The 14,620-nt window shown below is 51.5% G+C and overlaps 4 protein-coding genes across 4 annotated transcripts; all 4 read right to left on the bottom strand.

Moving 5' to 3' along the window:
• Window positions 1-588: 588 nt before the first annotated feature.
• On the bottom strand, window positions 589-1,293 carry LOC139782617 (uncharacterized). Its single transcript, XM_071721634.1, has one exon. The coding sequence runs from the start codon at window positions 1,291-1,293 to the stop codon at window positions 589-591; it is 705 nt and encodes a 234-aa protein (XP_071577735.1).
• Window positions 1,294-10,127: 8,834 nt separating this feature from the next.
• Window positions 10,128-11,948, bottom strand: LOC139782616 (uncharacterized). Its single transcript, XM_071721633.1, has one exon. The coding sequence runs from the start codon at window positions 11,946-11,948 to the stop codon at window positions 10,128-10,130; it is 1,821 nt and encodes a 606-aa protein (XP_071577734.1).
• Window positions 11,949-12,401, bottom strand: LOC139782615 (uncharacterized). The gene has a single exon (XM_071721632.1). The coding sequence runs from the start codon at window positions 12,399-12,401 to the stop codon at window positions 11,949-11,951; it is 453 nt and encodes a 150-aa protein (XP_071577733.1).
• Window positions 12,402-12,437: 36 nt separating this feature from the next.
• Window positions 12,438-13,898, bottom strand: LOC139782614 (uncharacterized). Its single transcript, XM_071721631.1, has one exon. The coding sequence runs from the start codon at window positions 13,896-13,898 to the stop codon at window positions 12,438-12,440; it is 1,461 nt and encodes a 486-aa protein (XP_071577732.1).
• Between the last annotated feature and the right edge of the window lie 722 nt (window positions 13,899-14,620).

Here is a 14,620-nt window from a genome sequence, read left to right as displayed (position 1 = left end):
GGGACCTCTGTACTGACCGGTCAGATGACAATGATCGCGTACTCGCACGTCGTCTGGCTCAAACGGTTTTTCGCACACGTGACAGTGCGTTGCGCTGTTAAACTTTTCCCACTCGTCTCGCGTGAAATCCGCCATGGGTATATTAGTGGACAAGATTGTCTTTACGTCGTGAGCTAAACGTCTTAGCTCCTCGGCGAACCTCGCGACGCAATCCTTATCGCGACGAAACCGATACATTGATAGCGAGTCGTCATACGAGCAACGCATGTAGTACCCTATGCTAAACACGCGATGATGTTGATATGTGTACCTGGACGTTTCCGGATCCGCTTCCATCTTCTCCAGGGTACATTCAAGGTCGGCGTATACGATAAACGGAACTCGTTCCTTCCTGTTGTGATTCTTGAAAGCCAACCACTTGTCGTTATCGCTCGGTAACTTGATCGCGCAGTCGTTCATCTCCTGACAGTCAACGGTGTGGGCTTCCAATTTCTCGCTGGAGCTGAAGTAGTGCAAACATCTGTAAATAAAGAATTTTTTTTTAAATATATTTTTTACGTAAAAATTATTATTTATTAAGATGTATACTCAACAATCGCAAAAGTATTTCCGACCATGGTGCGTGCTCAGTTGCGAGCTCACGAGGCGGGACAGGTTCTTGATCCATGCAAAATGTCCCACGTTGTCGTCCTGCACGTACAGCAGATTTACATGCCTGCCCATCTTACGACCAGTAACCCGTATTGGCAAGATAGCAAGTTCCTTGTTTTTTTTCTCGATGCTGTACACGTTGATGGAGATGTCGTTGTGATCTTCAAACCGTTTAATTTGATCCAACGTCATTGGAAATTTAATGTTTGTAAGATTTAGCACCGACGTGTAATGAGGATACGACGATTTCCGTTCTGCATGTCTTTGGGCTGGATGCAGAGCAGCCGTCACTGACCATGCGAAACATGCATTGTCCATTGATCGCACGTTTATCACCGCCTTCTTCAATTTAATTTCTCGCGGTATTTCCACAAAACACCCCGCGTGCAATGGATTGTATTTGTTTACGTTAACAGTCAAATTAAGTATACGCGACAACGCCCATCCGCTATCACGTACCTGTAATTCCTCCAGCGATGTTAGGGTAGGCTCGATGACGTGTCGCTTGTACCACTCACACAGATCGGACTCACGAAAGAGTTCATAGTTTCTCGTAGCGATACTTTTATTCGCGCGTTTGTCACCCGCAACAAATTCACCATTAAACATTGTGTTTATTTTTACATTGTCATGTCGTTGCATGACGTTCCGCACACGATCGAGTACAATGTCCCTCGCATCTTTGAGAAATTGATGAGGGTCGATGTGTTTGGAATTTATTACCACACCGGTCAGTATACGACTTTCAAAAGCCGTATCTATCTCGCGCCATCTGAGTCCTGTCTCACTCGCACTGTATCCTGCACCCACATGCACAAAACGTTGACGTACCGAGTCTTTCAGACCTTCGAGTCGTGCGATACAGGCGACCAACGACTGTTTGAGACCGAGCGATGACTGTTTAGGATCGATCGATAATCGCGGCCGTTTAATTTGGCTTTGTTCTTCCAACGATTCGATAAACTCGTCGCATCGTTGCTCCCACGCGGCAAAGTCTTCCCTCGTATTTAAAAGGGTGGATTGCTCCAACAACTCTTGCTCCATGTTCCTCTTTCTGACACAATTTGTTGCACTCGCGACTTCCAGTCCTCGACTACTGAGCGTATCACCCAGATTCGTCCTTCTATATTCTACTAATGATGCATCGTTTGCTTTTTTATCATATCTAATTTCATCTCAGCATCCGTACGGATGCGCCTTCCGAAAAATCTACGATTTGCAGTTTTACACGTGTGCGAAGAAATCATTGCGAGACACGTATGTTCTTGAAAACGATATCGCGCCATTGACTTTCGGTGATTTGATCTGTATCAATGCAGCAGCCGTACATCGGCGCTATTTGCAAAATTTGCAGTTTTGCACGTGTTCGATGAAATCATCGCGAGACATGTATGTTCTTGAAAACGGTATCGCTTAATTGACTTATGCGAAATTGCAAAATTTGCAGTTTTGCACGTGTTCGATAAAATCATCGCCAGACACGTCGCGACATGTTCTTGAAAACAATAACGCTCCATTGACTTATGCGAAATTGCAAAATTTGCAGTTTTGCACGTGTTCGATAAATCATCGCGAGACACGTATGCTCTTGAAAAAAAAAAACATATTTGATGCTATTGACCGATGAGGTGATCTCATCACGAATGTTCTTGACAAAGATATCACATTTAACATATATGTGGTGGTGGTCACCATGCAGCAGCCATACATTGGCGCTATTTGCAAGATTCGCATTTTTGTACGTATAAATGGTCTGCGAGGATTCTAGCGCGCAGTCAAGATTTACTCGTGCAGTTGAGAGTTGATTGATATATCTGTAATAAGAGAGTATGGGAACGGACGGACGTTATTGCTCGTCGATAGTGCGTTTGCTGCGTGGCAGAGAAGTTGGATTTCGAAACGTGCTCACTTGCACTAACAAGCGGTGTCATAAACATTCTGTATTGCATATCAGTAAAACTGCAAACAATTGCATGTTTGCACAAAGCTACCTTAAAACATGTTGCTGTACGATTCAAGGTAGTGTTCGTGATGTTTATAATGAAGGATCAACACATGGGATTATCTGGAGATCAAACTTGTCACATCTGCCTATTGGAAACGCGCTCTGTTTACAGTGTGGTGGGGAGTGCAAAATAAAATGGGGTCCGCTAATATTTGTATCCCCATTCGCTCCGAGGATTCTACAGATACCACTTCGATATGTATGAGGGTATAATGAACTACTATGTTCCGATTCAGGATGAAACGTGCGAGAAACAGCACAATGAGTAAGTACCGCTAATTTTCGATACTTGTGCAAAAAAAAATCTTTTATAAACATAATTGTATTTTTTCAGTTTTGATAAACCCCGCTACACGCCTCGTATTTTGGGAAGAAGATTTGCCTTGACATCGACAGCATATAAATTTTTGGATGTTGGAATCAGCGCGGGACCTATGTCCTCTGTGGATATACTTATTGGCGATAACCGAGGCAATCGGATAATTCTGCCTCAGGCAACGTGGGTGACATTCATCGAAAAACGTGCAGATAGTCAACGATTCGTGCAATCACCGGCGCCATCATCGCTAGCGTTTCGAGATCTGGAACTCGTTAAAATACGTGACGCAGATATTGTAAAATCGACATCGTGCGCCACCAGCTTGTACATGAAACCATCTACCGTACTCTTCCTGTTCGAACTAGAACATTGCGTCGAGAATGTGTATTTTCAACTATGCCAAAATGTTCATGGCGTAAGTGAAAAATTTAAACAATTTGTAGCCATTTTACGCCAAAATTGTATCGCCGATAAATGTGATGCAGTTAGAATCTTGCGTGAATTTTATGATAAAAATTCGATTATTGATTGCGAACTGTTGGCGTATGCTGCAGATAATATTATACACGATGCATTACATGAGAAATAAATGTATATTAAAATGCATATCACTGTATCTAAAATTATCTTTCCTTCTGTCTACCGTTCCCTTGTCCACCGTCAGCGGTTTAGAATTACAGAGCGGTAACTCTCGATAAGAATGCGCGTGCCGCATTCGTCGCGCGATCATTAAACGTTTTCTCATCTGTCTCGTATAAATCATTAAATATTCTTCCTCTTATTTCCAATAAATAAATCACTTAAAATAATATAAAAAATGATCTAATTATAATGGGTGACGGGAGCGCGAGAGACCGCGCGCGAGGGGGAGAGAGATGCGCGCGAACGGGGGAGAGGGATCGCGCGCGACCGTGAAGACGCGCGCAAACGGGGGATGGGGGCGCGAGAGAACATCTACGAGGGGGAGATAACGCGAGCGGGAGCGTGCTGTGTGACGTCACGCGGACCGACGCGGCCGTTGCACGCGGACTCCGAGGCGCGGCGAAAACGCGGTCGCCCCTCATCCCGCGGCGCGGCGAAAACGCGAACGCGGGTCCCCTCACCCCGCGGACCCCTCTCCCGCGGCGCCCGAAAACGCGAACGCGGGTCCCCTCACCCCGCGGACCCCTCCCCCGCGGCGCCGGAAACGCGGTTCCCCCCTCCCCCGCCCGCGGCGCGGCAAACAACGCGGTTCCCCCCTCCCCCTCCTCGCGGCGCCCGAAAACGCGATAACCCCCCCTCCCTCCCGCGGTATCCCCCCCCGACCCCCTTCCCCGCGGTATACCCTTCGCCCCTCACCCCCCCTCGAGCACCTCCACTTGGGTCAGAACGCCCATAGCTTACCTACTCGCGCCGGTACCGCCGACGCGACGAGGGGGAGGTGGAGCTGGCCTACCAGGGATACCGAGCTGCCCGGGATTCTCTGGTTAAGGCCATTAGGGCGGCCAAAGAGAGGGCCTGGGAGGGGCTCCTCCAGACTCTAGACGGGGATCCGTGGGGGCGCCCGTACAAGATCGTTCTTGGGAAATTAAGACCCTGGGCGCCCCCGACGACGGAGTCCATGGACCCCCAGCTATTACACGAGGTGGTAAGCTCCCTCTTCCCGGAAGGGGAGGGGGAAGCAGATAATCCGTTCCCCCCTCCGGAAGAAATACCGGAATGGAGAGAAGAGCTGGGGGTCACCGAGGAGGAGCTCACCAGGGCGCTAAAAAGGATCCGGGGAAGGAAAGCACCGGGTCCTGATGGCGTCCCTGGCCGGGCCTGGGTCTTGGCCGCCGGGGAACTGTCCGGCCACCTGAGGCGATTATTCACGGACTGCCTCCGGGCCGGACGGTTCCCCACACGTTGGAAAGAGGCGAAACTTGTCCTCCTCCCCAAGGAGGGCAAGCCCCCAGGCACCCCGTCGGCATACCGGCCAATATGTCTGCTGGACGAGGTGGGTAAACTGTACGAGCGTATCATCGCTGAGCGCCTCGTCCAGCACCTCTCCCGGGAGGGATGTGGTTTGGCGGACGACCAATATGGCTTCCGTGCAGGGAGATCTACAGTGGACGCGATCAATTGCGTCCGCTCCCGCACGGAGGCAGAGTTGGAAAAGGGCAGGGTAGTGTTGGCAACATCGTTTGATATCTCGAACGCCTTTAACTCTCTGCCCTGGCCAGTGATAGGGAGGGCGTTGATTCGCATGGACGACCCGCCCTACCTGGTCGAGGTCGTCCGCGACTATTTTCGGGAGAGGAACCTGACATATGTCGACAAAGAGGGGGTGACCTGGGTGAGGCTCGTTGGGGCCGGTGTTCCGCAGGGGTCAGTATTAGGCCCGCTGCTATGGGACATCGGCTTCGACGAAGTCCTACGTAACCCCTTCCCCTCAGACTGTTGGCTAATCTGTTACGCCGACGACACGACTCTGGGGGTAGCGGGGGACACGTGGGAGGAGGCCAGAAAACTGGCCGAAGTGGCGGCTGGCTGCGTGGTCCGCGCGGTCAGGAACGTTGGGCTAAGGGTGGCGCCTCAGAAGACACAGATTATGTATTTTCACGAGAGGGGTGCCGAGGCGCCGCCCAACCAGTTCCTGACAATTGAGGGGGTCCGCGTTCTCATAGAGGCCCAGCTTAAACTCCTGGGCCTCTGGCTGGATGGAGCCTGGAGTTTCGGCGAGCACTTCGCTCGCCTAGCTCCCAGGGCGTTAAAGGTAGCCAATTGTCTGTGTAGATTGCTACCGAACCTGGGAGGGGCGAGTGGACGTGTTCGCCGTCTATACGCGGGGACGGTCAACTCCGTGGCACTTTACGGGACCCTGGTTTGGGCCCATAAAGTGGCGGTCACCAAACGCTTAAAGGCGCATCTGCGCCGAGTTCAGAGAGTGATGGCCGTCAGGGTGTCGCGGGGTTACAGGACCGTCTCCCATGCGGCGGCAACGGCCCTGTCTGGGCTCCCGCCTATGGAGCTCGTGGCGATGTCCCACACCAAGATGCATCGCCGAACACGCGAGCTCCAGAGGGAGATGGCGGGAGTCCCGATCGACTGGGGCAGGGCCCGCCGTGAGATAAGACTCCAGGCGAGGACGACCCTCCTGGAGGAGTGGGAGAGGTATTTAGAAAATCCCACCCTCGCAGGGAGGAGGGTTGTTGAAGCCGTCCGGCCCTGTCTGCAACAATGGGCAGATAGAAGGGGGCGCGGTTTAACCTTCCATCTGACACAGGTGCTGACAGATCATGGCTGTTTCGGCAAATACCTGTGTTAGATAGGGAGGGAGCGGACCACGCAATGTCATCATTGCGACGCAGTCCTGGACTCGGCGCAGCACACGCTCCAATACTGTCCGGCGTGGGCTGAGGAGCGCCGAGTCCCGACGGACTGCGTCGGGCAGGACCTGTCGCTCCCGACCATTATGGCAGCGATGGTCGAGAGCGACGAGAAATGGGCGACCGTCTCCTCCTTTTGCGGCCGAGTTTGGCGCAAAAGGAGGAGGCGGAGCGGATCCGGCGAGGAGAGAGGCCGGATCCCAATCTTCCGCCGGAGAAGCAGGACGTCTTCCGGAGACCACGCGGGCGAGCCCCCAGGAGAAGGGGGGAGCCCGCGGAAGGCGCCCACCTGCACCCGCTCGCCCAAGGGTAAGTGTAGGATAACGCTCCGAGAGGCGAGGGACCTCATCCCCCTCTCCCTCAAATGAGAAGGATATATTGGAGTAGAGGAGGCAACAGGAGGCTGACCGCCAATATGCGGTCGCCTCAATCTTGGGAGTATATGCCCCCCCCCCCCCACGCGTCGGCCGGGACTTCTGCGGGGCCTTTTACAGGCTCGCTCTCCACTCAAGCACCTGAGTGGAAGCGTCCATGCGAACGGCACAGTGACGCATGAAGGGGCGCGGGGGGAGGGTCGGTCCGCGGGCGGGGGTCCCCAGCGGCCGGCATAACCTCCCCCACACGGCAGGGTGGCTGAGGCGGTGGTGTCCCGTCCCAGCCACGTTAGAGGTGCAGTCCTCACCACGATAAGGCGGGGACTGGTGCCACTCTCCGACGAAGAGGGGCACGAGCCGTACAGCGCCGGGGAGGTGGCAAAAGGATATAGTTAGTTCTCGCCACCTCCCCAGATAGGCGCAGAGGTAGGCACCCGGTGGGGTTTTAGTCGGTAGTGCCTGCACATAGAGTCCGACATAACCGCCCTCTCCCTCCCCCGGGGAGAGGGGGTATCCAATAAGGATTTCCCCGTCGAAAAAAAAAGCTTTGGTTTCGATGGTCAATTTTATGAGCAGATTTATGGGAATCCGATGTCATCTCCTCTTTCACCTATTTTGGCTGATATTGTTATGGATGACTTGGAAACGCATTGTATAAGTTTACTGAATTTTGAGATTCGGATCTTCCTTCGATATGTAGACGATATTTTTGCTATAGTACCGAAAACTGCGATCAATGCCATACTTGACGTCTTTAATAATTATCACCCTCGTCTGCAGTTTACTTTTGAAACTGAGGTTGACAACTCGATACCGTTTCTTGATACGGTTGTTCGAGTTCCATCGAACTTAGTCGCGATCTCCGTGACAAATACGGAAATACTTTCCCCGCTCCGCTAGCGTTCAGGCCTCGCCGATCGACGCGATCACGCGTCGTGAGACGCGTCGCGCTGCCCGATTCGTCGGAGCACCGTAGCGGCCGGCTCCGACACGTGCATTGCCCCAACGAGCGAATAGCGATCCAGCTCTCTGTGCGTGTTCGTTGCTGAAAAACGGAATTTTCGAGCTAACTGCGTTGAAATATCACGCAGGAACGTTGGTCGAACGCAAATCGTCGCAGTTCTCGCCTAAATCTCGCTACCTTCGCCTCGCACCGTCTGAATCGTTATTCGATCGTATCGCAGTTAAGTAATTGCGCGTATCGAAACAGTACCTTTGATTTACTAATTTATTGTTCGAGGGGTCTGCGAACTGCCGATCGTGCTCCGCTCGCGACCGTTTCTCTGCCTTGCGCTCAAGATCTCCGCTGGCCCCGAACAAGATCTCCGCCCCGCAAAAAGCTTCGAGCCAGAAGCTACGGCAAGATTTTCGCCCGCGATGCACAGTGGGGCCATTTCAAATTCTAGGTGGAAAAAAGTCAAAAAATGAAAATTCGTAAACACGTATTCTGTCGCATGGAAGTTGTTCAGAAAGATCTACCGAACATGGCAACAATGTTGACAAAACAAAACAGCGTTCTGTCGTCGTCGTAGTAACGCATTAAGCGGTGGCTCGCTGTCAGTCGATTTTACTTAAAGTTGTTGATCTTTCTTTGTTGCTTCATTGTTACATTATACAGTGATTGAAAGTAGTCGTATTTATGATCATTTGAAAGCTGGTTTAACATTGTATCAACATTTTCAGTTGGATTAACTATTTATGTTCCTCGGTACAAGGTAAATAAGTACATTTAATTAGTAAATTTAGTAAATAATTTGTAACTATAAAATTGCAAATGTATAACGCGACCACGAGAAACCACGCTCAAAAACACACAGATATCTTCTTTAGAGTCCCCTCTAACCTATCAATGTGAAAATGTCTGCAGATAGTTGCAGATACGCTATTTAGAGCTCTTAGTAGGTGCAAAATCATGAAAAAATTCGTTCCTTTTTGTTGGCGATTTTCGTTTCCGGGCGTAACTCCGGTTCGCCAATTAGCGTAAGACGCCGGGTTCGACCCCGACAAGGATCAGGAGTGCGGTGAAGAGAAAGACACTTGTGTTCGTGGAGGAAAGCACAAAATATATTTTAACGTCGGTTCGTACAAAGTTCTAGTGAACGCACTCGTGATGTGAGCGCGACACTATGCGCGCACGTGACTCGGTAGCGCTGAGTACGTGACGCGGGTATGGTCAACGGTCGCTGTGGCGAGCGCAATTGGAAGCGCTCTTTGCAGCTAGCACTTAATGCACGCACTTGGAGCGTTTTACAGTTGTTGCGCTCGTGTTCGAAGCGCACAAGACGCGAGATAGTCTATCGAGCGCGGCAGCGATACAGATGATCGAGCGCACACGCGTAGGTTCACCGCTCACGGTGGCGAGAGTGAATTGCACTGACGGCGCGATAGAATGGGGCTCTGAACGAGCAGCAGGACCCGTGTGCACGACGGCAATTGTGTAACCGCGTGAAACGGGGAAACTGTTAATGGATGCACGGCGGTATGCGACCTCGTGAACCGGAGTATGCATTTCTACTGACTCAGACCGGAGCTCTCGCGGTCCCGTTTCGGGAGCTTTCGGGCGCACGACGCGTATCGACCAATCACTTGCGTTTTGGATCATGCGATCACGGCATGACAGGATTGATACGCGTCGGGAAAAATTTCGCGGTCAGACTTGACGGGGGGAGCGGCGCGAAATCCCTTCGTTCGGAGGGCGACTGAGGGATGGCGTTACCGGTACGGCATTGATCCGCGATCGCGACGGAAAGAAATTACGGAACATAACTGCCCGCCGCGAATAACGATTCGCAACAAATCAAGAGCCGCCCGCCGTGACGAATTGTTGAGCTCGAGCCGCCCGCCATGCGGAGCACTGCGAGTCCTGAAACAACTTTAACTACATATGAACTATTTTACATAAGATATGATACATAAGAATATTTACAGATATTTACAAAGTTTCACCGATTTTCGTACAACATTTCGCCTTATAGGCGTCGCGGAATGTCACTCCGGAGTATTCAGATCGACCGGCAAGAATGATAGCTTGACCACGGCTCGTTTGTACGTGGATCGAGCCGTTTTGACTGAGACGACTCGAGTGAGTCCGTCGTCGCCGGGGTGACACTCTACGATCCGTCCTAATTCCCATCTGCTTGGAGGAGCGAGAGGGTTTCGCAATAGTACTAAGCGTCCGACTCGAGCGAGATTCTGAATTTGACGCCACTTGGGGCGTTGCTGCAATGTATGCAGATAGTCGTTCGACCACAGTTTCCAGAAGCTATCGCGCATCTGTTGAATCAATTGCCATCGAGTGAGACGCGTTTTCTTTTCATCGAGTAAGGAAGGTGTGGGTGCGCTTGTTAGCGCTGAGCCGATTAGAAAATGGCTCGGTGTCATTGCACAATAATCCTCGTAATTGTCTGAAACCGGAGCGATCGGTCGCGAGTTCAAACACGCTTCGATTTAAATAGGAGCGTGCTTAGCTCCTCGAATGTTAGCGTGTGCGCCCCGATGACGCGTTTCATATGAAACTTGACGCTGTGAACGCACGCTTCCCAAAGACCGCCAAAATGCGGCGCGGACGGAGGAATGAAGTTCCACCGAACGCCTTGAGTTGCGATTTGACTTTGAAAATTCGGATCGCGAGTGGCCTCACTCCATGCGACGGAGATTTCGCGCTGAGCGCCGTGGAATGTCGTAGCGTTGTCCGAGTACATATCACTGGGAACGCCGCGTCGAGCACAAAAACGATCGAATGCAGCGATAAACGCGGGAGTCGTACAATCGCTAACCAACTCTAGATGAGTCGCCTTGACCGTCATGCAGACGAACACCGCGATGTATGCCTTTCGTGATTTATGTCCCCGACCGGAAGTAGTTCTGACTTGAATTGGTCCGGCATAATCAATCCCGCAATGCAGGAATGCGCGAGCCGTCGACGTGACGCGACACGAGGGCAAGTCGCCCATTAACTCGTTCGCGGATTTGGCGCTTTCCCGAGCGCATCTGACACATTTGTGAAGGATCGTGCGGATCGTTTGACGCGTGCGCAAGATGCAGTAGTTTTCGCGTAGCAGGTGCAGCGTGAATTGCGGCCCAGCGTGGAGGGCGCTAATATGAGTATCGCGTATTAACGCGGCAACTAGCGGATGTGCTGCGAGCACGACCGGGTGCTTTTTGTCGTCCGGAAACGCAGAATGCCGGAGTCGACCACCGACACGAATGAGCCCGGTTTTATCAATGAACGGGTTTAACGGCAGCAGTTTACTGCCTTTCGAGATTCGTTGTGATGAGTTTAATTGAGCGTATTCCACGGGGAATAACTGCTGTTGCACATTTTTAAGCCAGAATTCGCGCGCGAGATTAATTTCTTCCGGAAAAAGCAATATCGACGCGGGTTTTGAGTTCGCTTTGACGAGTTTTGAGCGACCCGTGTCGCGAGCGCGAGTAGCGAATCGCATTATATAGGCGGTGACGCGCACAAGCTTGCGCCACGATGAGAATCGTTTATCGAGATCCCAGCGCTCGCAAGGTTGCAAAACGTACACCGACATGTGAGCTCGCTCTTCCGGCAGCGAGTCTGACGAAGTTGATTGAGGCTCAGAGGGCCATTGATCGGAGGATAGTTTGAGCCAGTCTGGCCCCGTCCACCATAGAGATTGCTGAATCAGATTCTCGGGTGTGACTCCTCGCGAAACGAGATCGGCTGGGTTTTGTTGCGAGAGCACGTGATGCCACTCGACGTTTGGCAAGAGGGTTTGAACCTCATGCACTTGATTTGCGACAAACATTTTCCATCGGAAAGGTGGCTGCGAAAGCCAGGCTTTAGCGACTTTAGAATCGGTCCAACAATGGTAAATCTTAATCGCAATCGTGAGCGCGAGTCGCGCGGCGGCGATGGCACGCGCGAGCAGGACCGCGGCGCATAGCTCTAAGCGCGGAATACTCATGGGCTTGAGCGGAGCGACTTTTGATTTCGACAGAAGTATTGTAATCTCGACGGTTCCGTCAAGATGCGTAACCTTTAAATAAACAACCGCTCCGTATGCGGAGGCGGAGGCATCGGCAAACCCATGGATTTCCGCGGTTAGCGTATCGGAACCGTATCCGGTCCAACGCGGAATGGTGATTTGTCGCAGTAGCGGTAGTTGAGAATAGTAATCTCTCCATTTACAGAGAAGATCGTTAGGGATCACTTCGTCCCAATCGCAGCGAAGCAGCCAGAGCTGCTGCATCAGTATTTTTGCGGTGATGACCACGGGATCCATCTAGCCGAGAGGATCGAAAATGCGAGCAATTGTCGAGAGAATTGAGCGCTTTGTGTCGGGAACCGACTCTGCAAGCGTGACGTCGAATTGAAAGACGTCCATATGAGGATGCCACTTAATACCCAGTACCTTGAGGCGCTCGTCGGATTCGAGCGTTTTTGCGGAAGCAAGACCATGATCCTGCGGATCGATGCCTTCGAGTAATAAGGGATTGTTACTCGCCCATTTTCGGAGGTGAAATCCTGCTCGTTTCAAGAGAGAAATTAATTGATCTCGCGTTTGAATTGCGAGCGGTATGTCATCGGCGCCGAACACAGCGTCATCGACGTAAAAGTGAAAATGTAACACTGGAACCGCTAACGGAAAATCAGCGCCTTCGTCTTCGGCGACTTGCTCCATAACTTGAAGAGCTACGTTCGGCGCGTTTGCGTTACCGTATGTTACAGTGAGCATGCGATATGCTGTCAAAGGATAGTTCGGCGCGGGTCGCTATAAGATTCTCTGATAATCCACGTTGCTTGTGTGGACGAGAATCTGGCGATACATCTTCGCGATGTCGGCGGTGAAGACAAACCGAAACTGACGCCATCGCAAGATGATAAATGACAACTCAGATTGCAGTTTGCGGCCGATCATTAGATGATCGTTCAAAGAGCGACCATTGGAGGTCGGTTGAGAGGCGTTGAAGACAACGCGTAAACGAGTTGTCGCGCTATGCTCGCGGACAACTGCATGATGCGGTATATACACCACTTGACCATCAGGGGGGTCTTCGAGGGGTGCCTTGGTCATGTGACCCAGACGTTCATATTCCGCCAAGAAGTCGTGGTATTCCTTTGCAAGAGCGGGATTCGACTTTAACCGTGACTCGAGACGCGAATACAACGCGATTGCAGACTGCTTAGAGTCGCCAATGTCGATGGGGGGCCCCGATTTGAACGGCAGCCGCACTATATACTGCCCGTTGGGGGCACGAAAATGCGTCGACACGAAGTGTTCTTCGCATCGAATCTCTTCCGGTGAGAGATGAGTCTGCTGAGGAAGTTCTTCAACCTCCCAGAAACGCTTTAACTGGTCGGAGATTTCCGACAGCACCGTGCAGTGGTGCGTTTGAATGCGAGCCGTCCGTGACTGCGACGGCATGGGCATCGGTCCGGACAGGAACCATCCGAATATGGAATTTTGAGCGACGGGCTCATGAGGAGCGTGATTACGGACCTCCGGCAGTAAAATCGCGCCATACAAATCAGCACCGATAATTACGTCAATCGGCGCCGCACTAGTCGGATCGCTATCAGCTAGCGTAAGTTCGCGAATGTACGACAGTTTCGTTATATCCGGAACGCGTTGCGGAATGTAAGTCGTGAGCGACTTGAGAACAAGAGCGGAGACGAAGGGCGTCGGGCCCGTGCCGTCACGCGTTGACACGTGAACCTTAGCTGCGCTGCGTGCTGTGGCAGCTGTCTCGCCGATCCCAGTGATAGAGAAGGAGACGCGCGTACGCGGTAAACGCAATCGCTGAGCTAAACGTTCGGTGATCAGAGTAGTAACCGAACCCTGATCCAATAACGCGCGGACTATGCTATGTCGACCGTTGAGCACGCTCACCTTAATCCAGGCGGTGGCTAACAGAATATTTGATTTCGAAAAGCTTGTGTGAGAAAGTAAATGCGAAGTAATCTCGGCATTTGTTTCCGTTTTCGAGTCCGTGGATGAAGGTGAGCTTTCACTCGTCGAGCTATGATTATTTACATAGGTCGTATGAAGAAGCGTATGGTGCTTCTGCTGACATTGACGGCACGTGTACTTGCTCGAACACGAATCGCGAGTGTGCCGTGTACTCAAACAATTATAGCAACAGTGAAATTTCTTCGCGAGATCACGCCGCTGAGCAATGCTCTTATTTTGAAAGTCCGGACACGCGGACAAGAAGTGTGTCTTCTGACACATGGGACATTTGATCGAACTTGCGTTCGCTGCGTGACTTTAAACCGAATTTGGTTTATTGCCCTTGACTTGAGGTGAAGCCGGGAGAATGTTCTCGAGCGCGCGTATGCGAGAAATTAGAAATTTATCCAACTGGTCGTATGTTGGATATTCCTGCACATCGCCAAGTTGCAATTCCCAGTCCTTACGTGTGCCTTTGTCAAGTTTTTGTACGAGCAAGTAAACTAAAATGTCGTCCCATGTATCAACAGACCGACCGAGGTTTTTTAACGACTGTATCGATATGTTCGCTTTATCGCGTAACGCGGTGAGAGCCACTGCGGAATCAGAAGTCGCTTGGGAAAGCGTATGAAGCGCATGCACATGGTCGTGCACCAAACGACGGCGATTATCATATCGCGATAACAACAATTTCCAAGCTATTTTGAAATTCGCGTCAGTTAATGCCGACAGGGATCAGGAGTGCGGTGAAGAGAAAGACACTTGTGTTCGTGGAGGAAAGCACAAAATATATTTTAACGTCGGTTCGTACAAAGTTCTAGTGAACGCACTCGTGATGTGAGCGCGACACTATGCGCGCACGTGACTCGGTAGCGCTGAGTACGTGACGCGGGTATGGTCAACGGTCGCTGTGGCGAGCGCAATTGGAAGCGCTCTTTGCAGCTAGCACTTAATGCACGCACTTGGAGCGTTTTACAGTTGTTGCGCTCGTGTTCGAAGCGCAC

Source organism: Temnothorax nylanderi, unplaced genomic scaffold, assembly GCF_030848795.1.
Source record: "Temnothorax nylanderi isolate EJ_2023f unplaced genomic scaffold, tnyl_v1.0 TNYL_tig0428_pilon, whole genome shotgun sequence".
NCBI lineage: Eukaryota > Metazoa > Arthropoda > Insecta > Hymenoptera > Formicidae > Temnothorax > Temnothorax nylanderi.
Note: the sequence above shows the minus strand (reverse complement) of the source record. Positions and strands in the feature narration are given on the sequence as shown.

Coding starts and splice junctions, on each gene's coding strand:
- LOC139782616 (XM_071721633.1), bottom strand. CDS start 11,948: ATGGATCCCGTGGTCATCACCGCAAAAATACTGATGCAGCAGCTCTGG.
- LOC139782615 (XM_071721632.1), bottom strand. CDS start 12,401: ATGCTCACTGTAACATACGGTAACGCAAACGCGCCGAACGTAGCTCTT.
- LOC139782614 (XM_071721631.1), bottom strand. CDS start 13,898: ATGTGTCAGAAGACACACTTCTTGTCCGCGTGTCCGGACTTTCAAAAT.
- LOC139782617 (XM_071721634.1), bottom strand. CDS start 1,293: ATGCAACGACATGACAATGTAAAAATAAACACAATGTTTAATGGTGAA.